This window comes from Saccopteryx leptura, chromosome 1 (genome assembly GCF_036850995.1).
Source record: "Saccopteryx leptura isolate mSacLep1 chromosome 1, mSacLep1_pri_phased_curated, whole genome shotgun sequence".
NCBI classification, from domain to species: domain Eukaryota; kingdom Metazoa; phylum Chordata; class Mammalia; order Chiroptera; family Emballonuridae; genus Saccopteryx; species Saccopteryx leptura.
Genome location: NC_089503.1, coordinates 184623606 through 184640320, shown reverse-complemented (window position 1 = coordinate 184640320; position 16715 = coordinate 184623606). Strand labels below are relative to the sequence as shown.

Below are 16715 nucleotides of genomic sequence, written 5' to 3'. Positions count from 1 at the left end.
TAATAAGAGTAGCACTTTATTATTTTATTAAGGATCATGGAATGGGCATTACAGAACATTACCTCAAAATATTCCCTTGGGTTGCAATTTTGTATATAATTTTAATATTATGTAGTATTCTTTACTGATGAACTCAAGGGAATAAATATACTCTTCGAATGAATAAGAGTACTGTTTTTCAGATATCACCCTCACCTGAAACAGTTTCTACCATCTTCTCTATAGTTAGAAATAAAAGTTTTTCAAACCCATTCCCAGCTATGAGCCCACAGCTGAGAAAACCCTTTCCCCCACATGGACGAGATAGGAAATCTTAGAACAGAAACAGCACTCTCATGGGTCATTTTGTAAGAATTTGGCAAAAGGGGAGAAAGCTCAGACTGCTTTCTCTAAAATTAAAATCTTTTCTCTGCCGACAGTATTTAAGAAATAAATATCCCCCCACCCGCAATTTCATATTGTCAAATTCAGCCTAAAGCCCCTCTGCTCTTAACTTACAGTGCAGCTGCAGGATAGCCCTTGTATACAATGTGTATACAATGTTTGCCCACTTCTGGCTATGCACACCCCTGCGTGGCCTGCTCAGTCATGCCACTCAGGGAAGAGAGGACAAAAGATGAACCACTATATACAATAGTATTCTTGCAATGCAGATGTAATACACAAACAACTTCAAGAACATACATAATAGCGACAATTCAAATGTGATGAGATTTGAGTATTTATTGCCTTAAGAACATAACTTATTTAATGGTAATTTTCCACTATTTAATTTTTTACAATGGTTATGTTTAAATAACTGACTTGCAAAGTTTCTAAAATTGAACAACTGGCTTTCACAAGAGGCCTGGGCCAGACAGAGTGATTGGACACCCTGTTTCTGCAGGACTTTCTTGATTCCTCATCCGCTATCCTGCCCCAGATGTTTGCTCGGGGTTCTATGTAACTATGTTCCAAGTAACTATGTCCCTTCTTTCCCTTGTATAATCTGATAAGAGTAAAAATGGTGGAGCAAGAAGTGGAGGTTAGGCGTATTCCATTGTGTTCTGTAATTATAAAATGCCCTTAGAGTCTCAATTTCATTTGCATTTCACTGTACCCTTTGAGCATAAAAATATCAACCCAGGCTGTCTGACATTCCACACCCAATAGTGATAGGATTTCTAATAAACCAAGTCTGTGCTGGTTTCACTCCCAACACTTCTGATACCAAATATGTGGGTTTCTTTTCCACACCAACCAATTCTCCAACTCTCCAGACACCAACTGGGTGTCATACAGAGGTGGACTTAACGGCAGGCACACTGAGCGCGCGCCCTGGGCCTCGACTTCTGAAGGGCCCTGCAAAACCCCTACTTTACACTTTTTTCTAATGACACCAAGTTTGGTTTCATATGTGCAATTTTAACATTAATAGTATATAATATTTTTAATTTATTTAAAAATATGATTAACATGTATTTTTATTTTCCCTGTCTCTCTCTTTTTTTTAAGGGGCTCAATATTATCTTCTGAGCCCAGGGCCTCAACCAACTTCAATCTGCCTCTGGTGTCATACAAGTCAGTTCAATTCTGACACTAACTTCCCAGAGTTAGCACAGACCCCACAGGGGACAGGCTCAGCTCCACAAGATGCCACTTCAGACGCCAGTCACAAGTCCCAGGTTACAAGACCCCCTCCCCTGCCTTAAGTCACAGTTCTCAGGAAAGTACTTACTCAGTATTACAAATTTATTATAAAGATACAACTCAGAAATAGCCAAAGAGAAGAGCTGCACAGGGCACGGTGTGGGAGGGAAAGGGGCTCCGAGCTTCTCTGCCTTCTGGTGGCACTGCCCTCCTAACACCTCGATGTGTTCACCAACCTAAAAGCTCTCCCAACCTCATCTTTTAGGGGTTCTTCTTACTAAGCATGGTTGGTTAAATTATTGGCCATTTTTGATAAACTCAGTCTCCAACCCCTCTCCTACTTGGAAGTCAGGGTGTGGAGCTGAAAATTCCAGCCCTCTAATCATGTCTTGGTCTTTCTATTAACCAGCCACCATCCAGAAGCTCTCTGTGGTCCCCAGCCACCAGTCATCTCATTAGCATAAAAAAGACACTTATCATTCCAGAGATTATAAGGATTTTAGGAGCTGGATGCCAGAACTAGAGACAAAGACCAAATACAATTGAGCTTGAACTGTAGGGTCCATTTATATGGGGATTTTTTCAGTAAACACTGTAAATGTATTTTTTCTTCCTTATGATTTTTTGAATATCACTTTCTTTTCTCTGCCATACTCTATTGTAAAGATACAGTACATAACACATATAACATACAAAATTATGTATTAATTGACTGTTATTGTATGGTTTCTGATCAACAGCAGGCTTTTACTAGTTAAGCTTTTGGGGAGGCAAATGTTATATGTGGATTTTTGAATGCATGGGGGGGTTTGTGCTCCTAACACCTGCGTTGTTCAAGGGTCAACTGTATATATTTCTTATTTTATCACACCATGCCAAGGAAGGAGAATAACAGATAAAATGAATGACTCCAGTCAATCATTTGCTCACATGGTTGAGCACATGGCCAGGGATTAGTGTAAACTGCATTTTAAGGCTCGGCAGGGTCACTGGAGTACACCTCTGCATTGGTGGAGGGTAAACCTTTGCTAATCTGTGTCCGTTTGGATACTGCCTCACCGAATGGCCTGGCTGGCCTCAGCAATGTGATGGCCACACATGACCCAGTCTGCTCTCCCACCCTCCAGCCTGGCTGGGTTTCAGATTGACATGATCCCCAGGGCTCTTGCTGCTTGGGCAGTGGGGGCCCATTTCTAAGAAGCCTGTTCTTTCTCCTAGGAGCAGCAACTCTGGGCGGCAGGGTATCTGGGTGTTTGAGATTGGGAGCCCGGACACTGCCAGTGGTGTGGTGTCCTCAGACGTGAGCCTTAGACTGGACGATGGAGAAGAGTATGATAATGAGGATTATGACTCGGTGACAAGTCTGGGCCCAGAGGATGTGGGCACCACACCCTTCCCCTATGAGGTCCTGAGAAGGGGACACACCGGCACACACAGCACACGTAGAGTCTTCTCCCCCCGCCGCCTGGCCACACACAGACCCGCCGGACCTCCAACCGAGAGGACAAGGTCTTTCCAGCTGCCTGTGGAGAGGTTCCCCCAGCAGCATCAGCAGGTCATTGACGTGGATGAAGTTGAGGAAACAGAAGTTGGTAAGGCCACTGAAGTTGAGGTTGGTACGTTCTTGGACACTTGAGTATCTGGACAGAGGACAGTGTTGGAGGGGCGTCCACTATGTGCATTCTGTGGTGGGTTGTGAGAATGAGAGCCGGGGAATGAGGAGTGGGGCTCACAGTGTAAATGTCCCCCTGCAGCCTTGAGGCCCTGCACCCTTGAAGGCTCAGACATCTTTTGGGATTAGGGCTCTGTGGTGATGAGACTCTTGAGTGTGACCTCTTTCAAGTTTCCTTTTGTCTGTTTTAAGGAAAAAAAGTGCTTCAGAATTATTTTGAAAGTCAGATTTTCTTATTTGTGATTTCTGAGATCAGAAATCTATTCATCCACCTGAAAAAACATTTTAGAAGTTCCTTTGGCTGTTGACGCAGTTTATCTTTGACATTTCCTCTTGGTTTTGGAATGAGAATAGTTGATTATTTTGCCTCCCAGTTCCTGTCAGTTTCAAAGGTGGTTTGTGAAATATAAAATAAGTAAATTTCCCCTTTTAATGGTAATTTTAGGCCCTGGCCGATTGGCTCAGTGATAGAGCATCAGCCCGGCGTGTGGAAGTCCCGGGTTTGATTCCCAGTCAGGGCACACGGGAGAAGCGCCCATCTGCTTCTCCACCCCTCCCCCTCTCCTTTCTCTCTCTCTTCCCCTCCCGCAGCCAAGGCTCCATTGGAGCAAATTGGCCCAGGCATTGAGGATGGCTCCATGGCCTCCTCCTCAGGTGCTAGAATGGCTCCTGCGGCAATGGAGCAACGCCCCAGAGGGGCCAAGCATTGCCCCCTAATGGGCATGCTGGGTGGATCCTGGTCAGGCACATGAGGGAGTCTGTCTGACTGCCTCCCTGCTTCTAACTTCGGGGGGAAAAAAAGGTAATTTTAAAATACAGTATCCTCTCATTTACAACAAAATGGTTGGATCTTGATAACATTATATGGAGTGAAATAAGTAAATCAGAAAAAAACCAAGAACTGCATGATTCCATACATAGGTGGGACATAAAAACGAGACTAAGAGACATGGACAAGAGTGTGGTGGTTTGGGGGGAGGAGGAGAGGAAGGGAGAGGGGAAGGGGGAGGGGGAGGGGCACAAAGAAAACTAGATAGAAGGTGATGGAGGACAATCTGACTGGGTGATGGGTATGCAACATAATTGAATGACAAGATAACCTGTACATATTTTCTTTGAACATATGTACCCTGATTTATTGATGTCACCCCATTAAAATTAATAACAATTTATAAAATTAAAAAAAAAGGCGATCAGTAATCAAAGAAAAAAATAAAGTACAGAATCCTCTAGTCAACCATTTTATATGATATTGCTAATATTTTGAGGAAAAACCAGCATGCTTTGATTTGTTTTAGAAAAAATGTTCAAATTAAACTGTGTTCATTAATTTTTGCTCTTCAGTTTGACTTCTAATCCACTGATATTTCTATAAACGGGATGGTCTTACCTTTTAAATAATGTTTGGTATGACTCTACTGTTTTCTACTACAAAGGTGTCATAAAAGCCCTCAGAACAATCTACTCTATTCACTCATTTTTGTCACTAACTTAACCTGATTTGTGGCCAGGGCTGGTGTGCTCACTCACCTCCAAGGCGCAGCAGTGGAGGTGTTGCCCTTAGTGACATGACAAGGACCTGGGTGCATGTGTTGGGGCTCCCCCATATACACTGCAGCCTGGGTTTCCTGTGGTGATGCTGCCGTCCCCCAGCACATGGCACGCTGCTCAGAGCTGGGTTTCAGAGGGGTCTCCCCAGAGGTGTCGGGCTATTTACTTGCAGATGTTGATATCTGAGCTTTCATCCTGTCTAGGGGTCTCTGAAATTCTCCTTTGTGAAGCCTTCATGTTGAAATGAGATCATACTGGCCCCAACAACATGATGGTGCACTGCTTGGTACTGCTAAAGCCTAGATTTGAATCCAACATGTGTCTGAAACAGATATTTTTGTCCATCTGCCCCAGTTATGTCATTGTTTTTATTAGAAAGGTCAGTCTTCTGTGGCCAGCAGTGCATTCCTGGTGCTATTTGAATAGTCACCCATAGATCCTAGGCCACAGGTGGAGCTTAACAATCAGGGTTCAGCTTGGGGTCCAAGTGTTTCTGGCTCCAAACTGGAAATTCCCTTCTGAGCACACAGGACAACTGAATCTTCCTTGCCTTGATTTTTATCTTCACTCTCAACAGTCAATAATAAATTGAATCACTATCCCCTCTGAAAGTTCATCCCTCCTGTACTTCTGAGCTTCATTCCAAATCAGTTTCCTCTGTATTATTAAGTATAATGAGTTCCTAATTTTAATAAATTGAACCAGGAAGGTAGAAATTTGAAATAGGCAGAAATTCTTTTTGTTTCTTGAGTGAAAGGCTTTTAGACCAGATATGACTGGGGAGTAATTTCTAACTGAGTTTTGAGTATAAGAGCTCTTAAGTCATCCCTTGGGGAGAAAGGGGAAAAGGTTCCATAATAATTTAAAGTCATTAAAATGGCAAATTTTATGTCATGTAATTTTACCACAATAAAAAAATAGTAAAACAATATTTTCCGGTCCCTCCAAAATGTGAAACTGATCTTTTTGACTGCATTAGATGGACACCATATGAAGGTGGCAGAGATCTAACATTGATGCAGAGATCCCAAGTAGAGTAGATTATAGTCTTTTTTGGTAATTTGTACTTATGATTTCTATACTCCTTTCAGCCCCATATGCCACCACACCATTTAAATAGCTGCAAGCAGTGAGTCCTGTCCCCTGAACTGCCTCAGCAGATGTGAATGCATCCCTGCAGGGCTGGGGTGCCCAGTGCGACTGGCTCCTGGTCCTGAGTCCTGACTCGCTCACAGGTATGCTGCTGTGTTTTCTCTGCAGTTTTCAGCTACAACACAGATTCCCACCCGACATGTGCCAACAGCAGACACCAGTGCTCTGTGCACGCCGAATGCAGAGACTTCACCACCGGCTTCTGCTGCAGCTGTGTCGCAGGCTACACTGGGAATGGCCGGCAGTGTGTCGCTCAAGGTATCTGCTTTTCTGTGTTCGTTTGTGGGGGAGAAGGAGGACTGGAGTTTCGGTGCTTGTTTTGAAGTGTTGCCTTTACCCAGCTCTGAAGGTGGTTGAGTTCTAGTAGGGCGATGACGCTTAATCTCTCAGACTCGTTCTTTTCTCACGCTGCAAGGCTGCAGTCCTTTGGGAGGTCCCCTTCTTTCTCATGCTGTTTCTCCACCTCAGAGATGACTGCCCTGGGTTGCCCACCTCCATGTCTGCCTGCACGGAATAGGCGCTGGGTTGAAATCATGCGGCCTGGACCAGGAATTGTTGATGCCCCTCTTCATCCTGTTTCATTCAAAATCTTGAAGTTAGCACTGCTCACAGACCTGACTGTTGAATGGTTGTTAAACCCCAGCAGGGCCAAGTGAGCTGGCAAGACCATAGCGGGTGGTGGGTGAGGTCCATTCCGTACCTCGTGCCCCTGATGGTGGAGCATACAGGTGACCACAGTGAATTCTAGAGCGCTGACCCCATTGTGGGGCGAACTCCAAACTGGATCGAGCTGTGGGCTGACGTCACTTCTGAGCTCTGCTCCCAAAGCACCGGGCAAGACTAGTGGGTCCAGATAACAGCTTACTTCGGAGTCAGCCTTATGGGAGCTTGGGGCCATAAACTTGAAATAAAAGAAAAGCAACAAAAAGCCTACCACACAGAATATTTGTCCCTTTGATTGACAAATCACCTCACTTGTGTTTGGTCAGGAAACTCAATTATTTTACAAAATTTGACTAAATAAAATTCAGTTAGTTGGAAGAATTCTCATGTTTTTCAGATCCCCTGCCTTATCTATAGTTAAATCAGTTATTTAATTTGCTTAAAAAATAGTTTCCTTCTGGGTCACAATGAATTAAAGTGAGTTTTGTTAAAGACTAACTTTGGCAATGAAAGAAAATTATGAATACCTATGTTAATTTAGGGGGATGTTTTTAATATCTATAAATGTGTTTTCTGTTTTCTTCCAAATCGCACCGCCCATGCCTGTGCTTCTTTGTTTTGGGCTTGGCTTTTACACCCGGGGAGACGCTTCCAAAATCCACAGCAAAAGCTTCTCGAAAGAGCGATCTCGTTAGCTTTTCCTGTGCCAAGTGTCAGACTGCAGATGCAGAGCAGGGTGTTTGGAAGCAAGCTCAGATAGGACAGGCCCTAGCCTCACATTTTAACATTATATATATGCCCTGTAAGAGTTTCTTGGTTTAAATATTTGTTGGATTCTTGCTACTTCTGACACATTTTTCTAGCTCAGAGTTTGGTCGAAAAAAATTCGTTTCCTTAACTTGGTTTTCCTGCCAGTTTCTGTGATTGCTTTGGGGATGCATTTTTTTTATATCAGTCTTCTGATGTCACAGCATTCTCAGCGTCATGACAGTCTGTGCTGAGATATCCCGTGTGTCACACAGCTTTGGCTCTCAGCCACCATTCACGGCTTGGGCACTGAGCAAGCACAAGGCCTTCAGGGCATGGGTAGCCATGGCCAGGTGCAAGCTGTCTGTCCTGGGTTAATCAGCAACTTGACTGAGAACTCACTCTACACAGAAAGTCTGTGTGAAAGCCCCACCCCTAGTAATTTTTCACTAGGAGGAAAACCAAACATGTACAGTCCACAACTGATAGAATTTAATCTACATCAAACTTAAACAGTCAGGTGACTGATTTACTTCTTCTGTTTTTTTTTTTTTTTTTTTTTTAAAGCTATCATAGCATACTTTAAAGTAGACAATTTGGTGTTTTAGTATATTCACTAAGTTATACAACTGTCACCAATACTGTTGGGAAAGCAGCTGTGTTAGGCTTGCTTGCTTGCACTTTGCATGATTAGTGTTTGAGCATGTAGCAGAGCCACATGTGTGTAGCTACATAAGGCTATGGGCACTTTCCCTCAGGAAAGATTGCTTGCCCGCAACCATGAGAGGCCATTTTCCTGATCACTCACCTGCTGCGGTAAGAAGAGGTTTTCCTTTGCCTGTTTGCTCCCCTGCCGTTGGGAGAATCTATTCAAGGGGAACGGTCTAATGCTTTCCAGCTCCGCAATTCCTCTACCATGTCCCTGAATCCAATGTGAACCTGCCTGGTCTCAGCCACTAGCATTACAAATACTTTACTTTAGAACATTTTCATCACTCCAGAAAGAACCCCATATCCACTCTCAGTCATTCTTGGTTCCCCCACACCCCCTAGTCTGGCAGTGTTCTGTCAATATGGGTTTTCCTGTTCCTGATATTTGATATGAACTTCCAGAATCATATAATATGTGACCTTTTGTATTGGTCTTCTGTCACTCAGCATAATGTTTTCAAAGATCATTCAGGTTTTAGCACATATCAGTGCTTTCTTTTTTGTAGCTAAGTAATATTCCACTGCATGGGTACATCACATTTTGTTTCCATTTATCCACTGAAGGACACTTGGGTGGTTCCTATTTTGGCTTCATGAAAAATGCGGCTAGGAACATTTGTGTACAAGTCTTTGCGTGGACATACATTTTCTATCCTCTTGCATATACAACTAGGAGTTGGAATTGCTGAAAATCCACAAGGAAATCTTATTGTTAAAGAACAAACTCTTGTGTGATGGAGGTCATATGGAATCTTCAGTTTTCTTACTCAAATACAAGAACAACTTAATTTCTTTAGAGTTTATCTTTTCCTGGTTAAACAAAAATAAATAGGTGCAAGTTGTAAATATTCAAACATTATAGAGATGTATATTGTAGAAAATGAAAGTCTACCATTGCAGCCTGAGTTAACCACTGGGAGCAGTTCTGTGTGCTTCTCTTCAAGTATATGCTAACACTTTGTTCGTGTAACTTTTAAAACAAAAACAATATCCTGCAACACTGTTTGGCAATTTATGAAGAAAGCTTTCAAATTTGCCGAAGCAGGTATCCCCTCAGTTCAAGTTGTCTGAATGGAACAATTAACACAGTCCCATCCACAGGTGGGTCAGGTCAGAGGCCATTTGTATAGCTGTGCTGTGCTGCCCACCACGCCCATGTGTGTTGGCTCGTGCTGTAAGAAGCTCTAGGTCTCAGACTGGCAGGCCTAACCTGGGCAATGGCACTATATTTCACACAGAGAGGCTTGTGGAGATGTTATAGGTCAGACGACCAAAGGTCCCAGATTCCCAGGACCATCCAGTTTAGCACTCCTGTTCCAGTAAAATGACTAATTCTGTTCCTATACTCTCAAAAGTGATCAATTTTATGATTACCTAATTCTAGATTACCGGTGCTACTGTTTTTCTCCTGAGATTATTTTATGTGCCCCTGAAGCTCCTCCCTCACATGTGGCTCCCAGTTGGAGCCCCTGCTATACTGCCCACTGTCAATCAGAACAGGAGACAGAGGGAGGATGCCGGGATTCCCAGGCTCAGAGAACAGGTGTGGGTGCTGTCTTCTTGGGAAGAACAAGGACCTTCCTGACCTAAAGCCCTTGACCCCAGTGGTGTTCAGCCTGTTTGCTTTATAAGCCCAGGTCCTACTAGATGTATTATCCTCTCATGAAAGGCTAGCTTATTCCTGTGTTTCTCACTCAGGTTCCCCACAGCGAGTGAATGGCAAGGTGAAAGGAAGGATCTTTGTGGGGAGCAGCCCCATCCCTGTTGTTTTTGAGAACACCGACCTGCACTCGTATGTGGTGATGGACAACGGCCGTTCCTACACGGCCATCAGCACCATCCCTGAGGCCATCGGGTATTCCCTGCTTCCTCTGGCCCCTGTGGGAGGCATCATTGGATGGATGTTTGCAGTGGAGCAAGATGGATTTAGAAACGGGTTCAGCATCACAGGTATTTAATTAGACATTAAAATCAGTGGGTACAGGGGGCCTTGGGGTAAACAGGAAACAAAGTCCACATCTACAAACAACTTGCTGATGAGCATTTTGTGGCTCTGGGAATAAGCTGTTGTGGTAAAATTATCAGTATTTTTTTATGACTATATATTAACTAAGACTGCCTAGAACTGCGTCTGGACCAGGGGTTCAGAACTGTCCAGCAGAGCAGGCTGGTCCACCTCATATAGCCTCAGGACCCCAAGCCTGGGCCTCCTACGTTGCTCATCCCACTTGTCTAGCCTGCCTCCACCTTCCAAACCAGTCTGAAACTGGTATTTGACATTTCCTTAGTATCTGCTTGGAAGAAAGGAAGCTGTCATTTCCAACTGGTAAACACAGTCCTCATGAGTCTTAGGAAACCTGAGTCTCTTTGGAGCTTCTGAGAGACTGAGCCACGTCAGGGAAAGCTCAGTCTTTAGCAGATGTGCGAGGGTAGGTGGGTGGGGGGACATCCCGAGTGTAGTGGTGGCCTCTCCCATGCTCTGCACACCTATGTGTGTCCCATGTGTGTGGAAACAGCTCAGTTGGAAGAGCCTTCGTCCTTCATGTCTGGCCACTTCTAGGACCTAGAGTCTGTAATCTGGGGCACGGGTACATAACTGCTGTCCCTACTAACTGACTTCGCTGGGAGCCTCAGCCGTGGCTTGACTGTGGAAACTCTGCTGAAAGCCAAGTCTCTAGGCTTTATCACGTAACCCTCCAAAAGTCACAGAGCACTGACACCACCTTCTGAAAGTATGGCCATTTTAAGAAAGGAGAGGCTGGCCTTGGTTGGGTAGCTCAATTGGTTAGAGTGTTGTCCCATATGCCAAGATTGTGGTTTAGATCCCTGGTCAGGGCACATATTAGAATCAACCAGTGAATGCATAAATAAGTGTAACAACAAATCAATGTCTCTCTCTCCATTCCACTTTCTCCAAAAATCAATAAAAATATTAAAAAGAAAAGAAAGCAGAGGCTACGTATTTGAAAAGGGGTGAATCTACCCATCAGATACCTAATTTATGGACACGTGTTTTCTTTCTACTCCTCAGGCATATACATCCTGAGCCACCTTCATGTGCTTTCTTTCGTAGACGTAGTTGAGCCTTACACTCAGACCCACAGACCTGCTCCTCCTCCTCACAGTTTCTATAAGGTGACTCTTTGTAACATGCACCAACCTCAGCGGGGCTGGGGAGTCCTGAAAATTTTCCTACAGCAGCAAATCTGTCACTACAACGGTCCTTAGTTGCCCCAGCACCTGTGTTTTCAGCTGGGTATCTGCCTGGAAACTGGGTACTTTTTCTGCAGAGGACCAGATAGTAAATATACTGCTCACAAAAATTAAGGGATATTTCAAAATGAACATGAAGCAATTAAAAAAAGAAGCATTTGATTGTTTTAAATTAAACAAGACCATCAGAAAAGCAAATGACAACAAGTCAAAGAAAGTTGTTCGATTATGTAAATGAGATCCAAAACCAACTTTATTTCATTGGTGAAAATGCACTATACAAAAGGCTGAAAGTACTGGAGTATCTGCACGTTCCCTGATCCCCTAATTTTTGTGAGCAGTGTTTAAGTTTAAGCTCTCCTTACATACTTCAGGCTATAAGGTCTCTATTGCAGCTATTCAACTAGGTCATTGTAGAGAGAAAGCAACCATAGATAATATATGCAAAGGAATGAGTGTAACTGTGTTCCAACAATACTTCATTAATGGGCACTGAAATTTAAATGTCATATAATTTTCACATTTCATGAAATGTTATTCTTTTGACTTAAAAAATTAAACAACCCATTTACTAATGTAAAGACCAATCTTAGCTTAAGGGTTGCCAGCTGGATTTAGCCCTGGGGCCAGAGCATGCCAGCCCATGCCTCAATGGGAGCAGCTGGCAGAGGGGGAAGTACCTTTCCTGCTGGACTGGGGCTGCTGCCCTGCACAGACCCAGGGGAGTTCTGAGCCAGCATCCTAGTGTGTGCTCCTAGGGTGTTTCCTGGTGCTGCTGACGGTGTGCCCTGAAGAAGCACCTGTCCTGACCAGGACTGGCTGACACCTGGAAGAACACTGTTTAACATACTTCATCTCCTCTCATTTCAAAATAGAGCAGATCCCTTTTCATCATCAGGACTTGGAGGCTCAGTAAGCTCAGTCCACCCAGTCAGTATCTAGCACAGTTGGGTGTCAGACTCTGGTCTCCTGTTTTTTTCAGCATAGTCCCTGAGCCATTCTGTCTCAGATGCCAGTTTGTGGCTAGGAAGCAGCTTCTCTCTGTGCCTGACTCAGCTGAGCCACACAGATGTCCCAGCTTTGTCCTCAGGTGTCATCAGTTCCATATCTACCACTCAAACCGCAGTACCTGCAGAGGAAGTGTGACCCCAGCACTCTTGATGAATAAATAGCACTGTGAGCCTAGGGGGGGCACAAGGATGGCTTCTCAACTGCCAAAGTGACAGAATGACCTTGCTTTCCAGGGGGAGAGTTTACCCGCCAGGCTGAGGTCACCTTCGTGGGGCACCCAGGCAAGCTGGTCATCAAGCAACAGTTCAGTGGCATCGATGAGCATGGACACCTGACCATCAACACAGAGCTGGAGGGCCGTGTGCTGCAGATCCCGGTCGGCTCCTCGGTGCACATCGAGCCCTACACAGAGCTCTACCATTATTCACGCAATGGTGAGGGGGCAGCCTGGCACCCCCATGGGCTCTGGCTGCCGCAATCTCCTGGGCTGTGGAGAGGGAAAAATGGGCGATGCCTTAGTAAAATCACCTCTTCCCTCATCATAGACACTCCAGAGAACTTAGTGCAAAAGAAAGTACGCATAACTTAAAGTACGCAACTTAAGAGTTGCGAAACCAGGACATAATTCTTATTAAGTTTAAATATATTTCAGCCTTTTCCCTAGTGTGTGTGTGTGTGTGTAACATCCCAACATATATATCCCAACACATTATATAAATTTATTATGCCACACATCTATATGTAGTTTTTAACTTTTTATTTTAAATATCAAATTTATAGAAAAGTTGAAAGTAGTACAGTGTCCACATACCACTTGCCCAGCTTTACCAGTTAACATTTTGCCACATTTATCATTCTGTCGTGTGCTCACACATATTAAGAGTAAGTTGTAGAGGTTGTGGTCTTTTGTCCCCTAAATACTTTATGTGTTTCCCTAAGAACAAGAACATTCTCTTACATGGTTGCAGTACAATGATCATATAGTCATACCACATTATTATATCTTCACTTTTCCAGTTAATGTCAAATCATGCATGTTTTATGATTTTTATTAGTAGTCTTTGAAAATACTTTTTAATGAATCTTTGATTCTATTGCATGGCTATTTAAACCATTCTATTTTCTAAAGCTTGGTTATTTCCAATTTTCCCTTCTCATGAGTTGAAATGACCACCTTCATCATAAGTCTTGACCGAGTTTCTGATTCTTTTCTATGACCCAATTCCAAGAAATAGAAGTGCTGAGTCAAATAATAATAACTATTTCAAGTCTCTTATTCAATTGTCATCCAGGAAGGCTGTACCAGTTACCAAGGCTCTGTGGCTTGATGGGCTATCCTGGGAGTGAGGTGGGTGACTAGGAGCTGGAGCGAGCAGCAAGACCCCAGCATGTGGGAGCGGGATGGGAGGCAGCTTACACTAATCTTTTATTTATCCTCTGGCTTTATTTTGAACTACAGCAAAGCACACAAATATAAAGAGTCTTTTATACTTTTTTTTTAAATAGGAAGTTGAGAGTCATGGCAGGAGTGAAAAGCAGACTCTTCTGAATAGGAAAGACCACCTGCCTCTCTTCTCTATTGCGGTTGCTCCGAGCACTTAGGAATTTGTCATAACTTGGCTACTGAAATCCATTTAATGTCTTATTTTTTAAATGTCAGTGAATTGCTTAATCTAAGTTATACATAGCAACCACTATTTATTGAATCCTAAGTGAGATCATTCATATAAAGCAGTTGGCACTGTGCTAGTCACGTGGTAAATGCTCCTTAAGTGGTAGTTGATCTTAACAGGATTAGCATACTCATTTCTAGAAACTTTACATAGATTATCTCATCCTCACCCCAACCTATGCTGTAAAAGAAACTGAGGCTAAAGAAGTTAGTGCCTGGCCTATGATCACACAGGTTATGAGAGATGGTGTAAGGTGTGAGTTCAGGTGTATGTCCTTCCAAGAGTATGCTCTTTCCACTAGACCTTAATCTTTAAGTTGGTTGTGGCCAGCTTAGGAACTTATAAACACTTGACGGGAAAAAGCAACAAATATTACTGATGCAAATAATTCCAATAATGGTATGGGAAATCGTTGTATTCAGGGTCTCATGAAGAGGAGCTGCAAAGGAATGAGGCAGCAACAATACTGCAAGTGGAGGACCCCAAATCTCTCCAGGGTTGAGGTGCCTTAGAGATCAGCTATCCAATTTATTAAGCAGAAACATGACATCATGCGTGAGAAACTAACAAGCAGAATACAGTGTACAATTTTACTATTTAGTTTGCAAAACTGACTAGATTTCTCTTGCCCTTTCTGAGACACTCTTACCCTTTCTGAGACATAACACCATACCATCTGCTGTCTGACTCCTGACCTGCAGAAAGCTCCAGCAGGGCCTAGCATCACGTCCTTGAGGCCTTCCCTGGACACACGGCTGCCTTCAGTCATGTAGGCTTGGTCTCAACCTTCACTTTCTCAGGATGGGAACAGAAAGTCACTCGGTGCTTTGGCTTTCCTCCAATAGGAAATCTAGGTAGCAGAAGTAGTTTCCATGTAGAAATAAATGATCTTGTTGACCTGCTCTGCCTGCTGTCTCCTCAGGAAGCCCTGTGCAGGGAATACTGCTGCTGGTTTAGAAGCCTTGGTTGAAACCTCTTGTATCCTTACCCTCTTTCCTTTGTCTTCCTGTTTTGTGTCTCTCCCGCCTTCCCACATCCCAGTGATCACATCCTCCTCCACCCGGCAGTACACCGTGACAGAGCCTGAGCAGGATGGTGCTGCTCCTTCCAACGTCCACACTTACCAGTGGCGCCAGACCATCACCTTCCAGGACTGTATTCATGATGACCCCAGGCTGGCTGCACCCAGCACCCAGCAACTCTCGGTGGACAGTGTGTTTGTCCTGTACAACCAGGAGGAGAGGATCTTGCGCTATGCTCTGAGCAACTCCATTGGGCCAATGCGGGGTAAGAGATGGCAGCTCCGACTGGGTACCCTGTGCTTGCACCTCTATCTCTGTGTTCTGTGATGTATTATTATTATTTGTCTCCTACTCCAGTAAGAAGAAAATTATGCAAATATCTCCCAACAAAATGTCTTGTTAGTCTGTGATTCTTAGAAATGCTACTCATCTGTGTTCAGCTAGCCTAAGGTCCCCTTATTACTCCATTTGGGGTGGCATGAAGGATGCTTTCCTGTGAGTTACCTTACAGAGCAGGCTATCCAAGGCTGCAGTAGGACACTAAACCACTAATATCCCAACCCTGAAAGAAACGTGCCCTCTAGGCCTGAGGATCTAAATACATCTGGTGAAAGTCAGGCACACAGTTGTGCCAGCACGTTGTAGGTGCTGTGGCTGTGTGGAAGGAGCTGGCATTTTGGGGAGCCACCATGATGTCTGTATCAGATTTCACATGGTCCCAATCATCAAGCCCCATGAGGTCTATCTGTGGTACAGGCATTCAGGTCTTTATGTTTCAGTTATTTTGGTTCTCCCGCCACACCCAGGTAACTTCTCCAGCTGATCAAGTTTGTCCTCTTCTAGCTCCATGGAGCAGAAGGAGGGGAAGTGTCTGCCCCCTCCTTTGACAGCTGGAGCTTTAGAAGTCAGGGGTTGGAGCCTTTTTATTAAATGGCCAGACAGTACTGTTTTAGGCTTTGCCAGCCACCCAGTGTCTGCGCAGATCTCGGCACAAAAGCAGCCATAGACGGAATGCACTCCAGTGGGTCAGCAGTTTCCACTAGGCTTTATTCACAGAAATGGGCGGGCTGAGGAACGCGGTGTTTCTGACGCAAACACGGTCGCTTAGATTCTAGCTGGCTGTACGGCAGCACTGTCGTAAAAAGAGGTAAACTGCAGAGCTCATGCGCTCCGGAAGCTGGCAGGTGACAAGGCACCAAGAGCCCGCCTGTAGCCCGTGACAACTTCGCAATGCGAATGGATGGCCCTTGCATGTTCGCTCCCAACGTGAGTCCCCCAGTAGAAGAGAAACAACTACATACGTAGGAGTGGGCTTAATACTGTTAGCATTTCTTTCAGTTGATGCCATTTTTGCTCCGATTTTTCTGGGGTTTTGTTCTGAATTAAGCGCGTGGGAGCAGGAGGGAGGCCAGGCCTTGGAGCTGACCAGCTGAGGGACCGTCACGGGGTCAGCATGGTCTGAACCTGCACAGGCTTTAGGTGGATCTCACAGTTTATTTCCCGATAGGGCTTCTTAATTTTAGAGTGTCCTTAATGTCCTCTTTTATGTGTCACGATTTTGCCTTTTTTTACGGCAAAATTGCCTTCCGGCTAGTTAGTCCCAGGTGGAGAGGCCGCAGGGAAGAGCTCCAGCCGAGGCAGCTGCGCAGCTGCCAGGGGCCCGGCCCGAGG

The 16715-nt window shown here is 44.4% G+C and overlaps 1 protein-coding gene across 3 annotated transcripts in view; it reads left to right on the top strand.

The window, feature by feature from the left end:
• Positions 1-16715, top strand: part of NID1 (nidogen 1) — an 89950-nt gene that overhangs the window by 18860 nt on the left and 54375 nt on the right. For all 3 annotated transcript variants that reach the window (XM_066382860.1, XM_066382851.1, XM_066382842.1), the window contains exons 4-8: positions 2848-3221; positions 6113-6262; positions 9824-10075; positions 12583-12783; positions 15064-15309. In XM_066382860.1, coding sequence (XP_066238957.1) covers positions 2848-3221; positions 6113-6262; positions 9824-10075; positions 12583-12783; positions 15064-15309 — 1223 coding nt within the window. The remainder of the gene's footprint in view (positions 1-2847; positions 3222-6112; positions 6263-9823; positions 10076-12582; positions 12784-15063; positions 15310-16715) is intronic.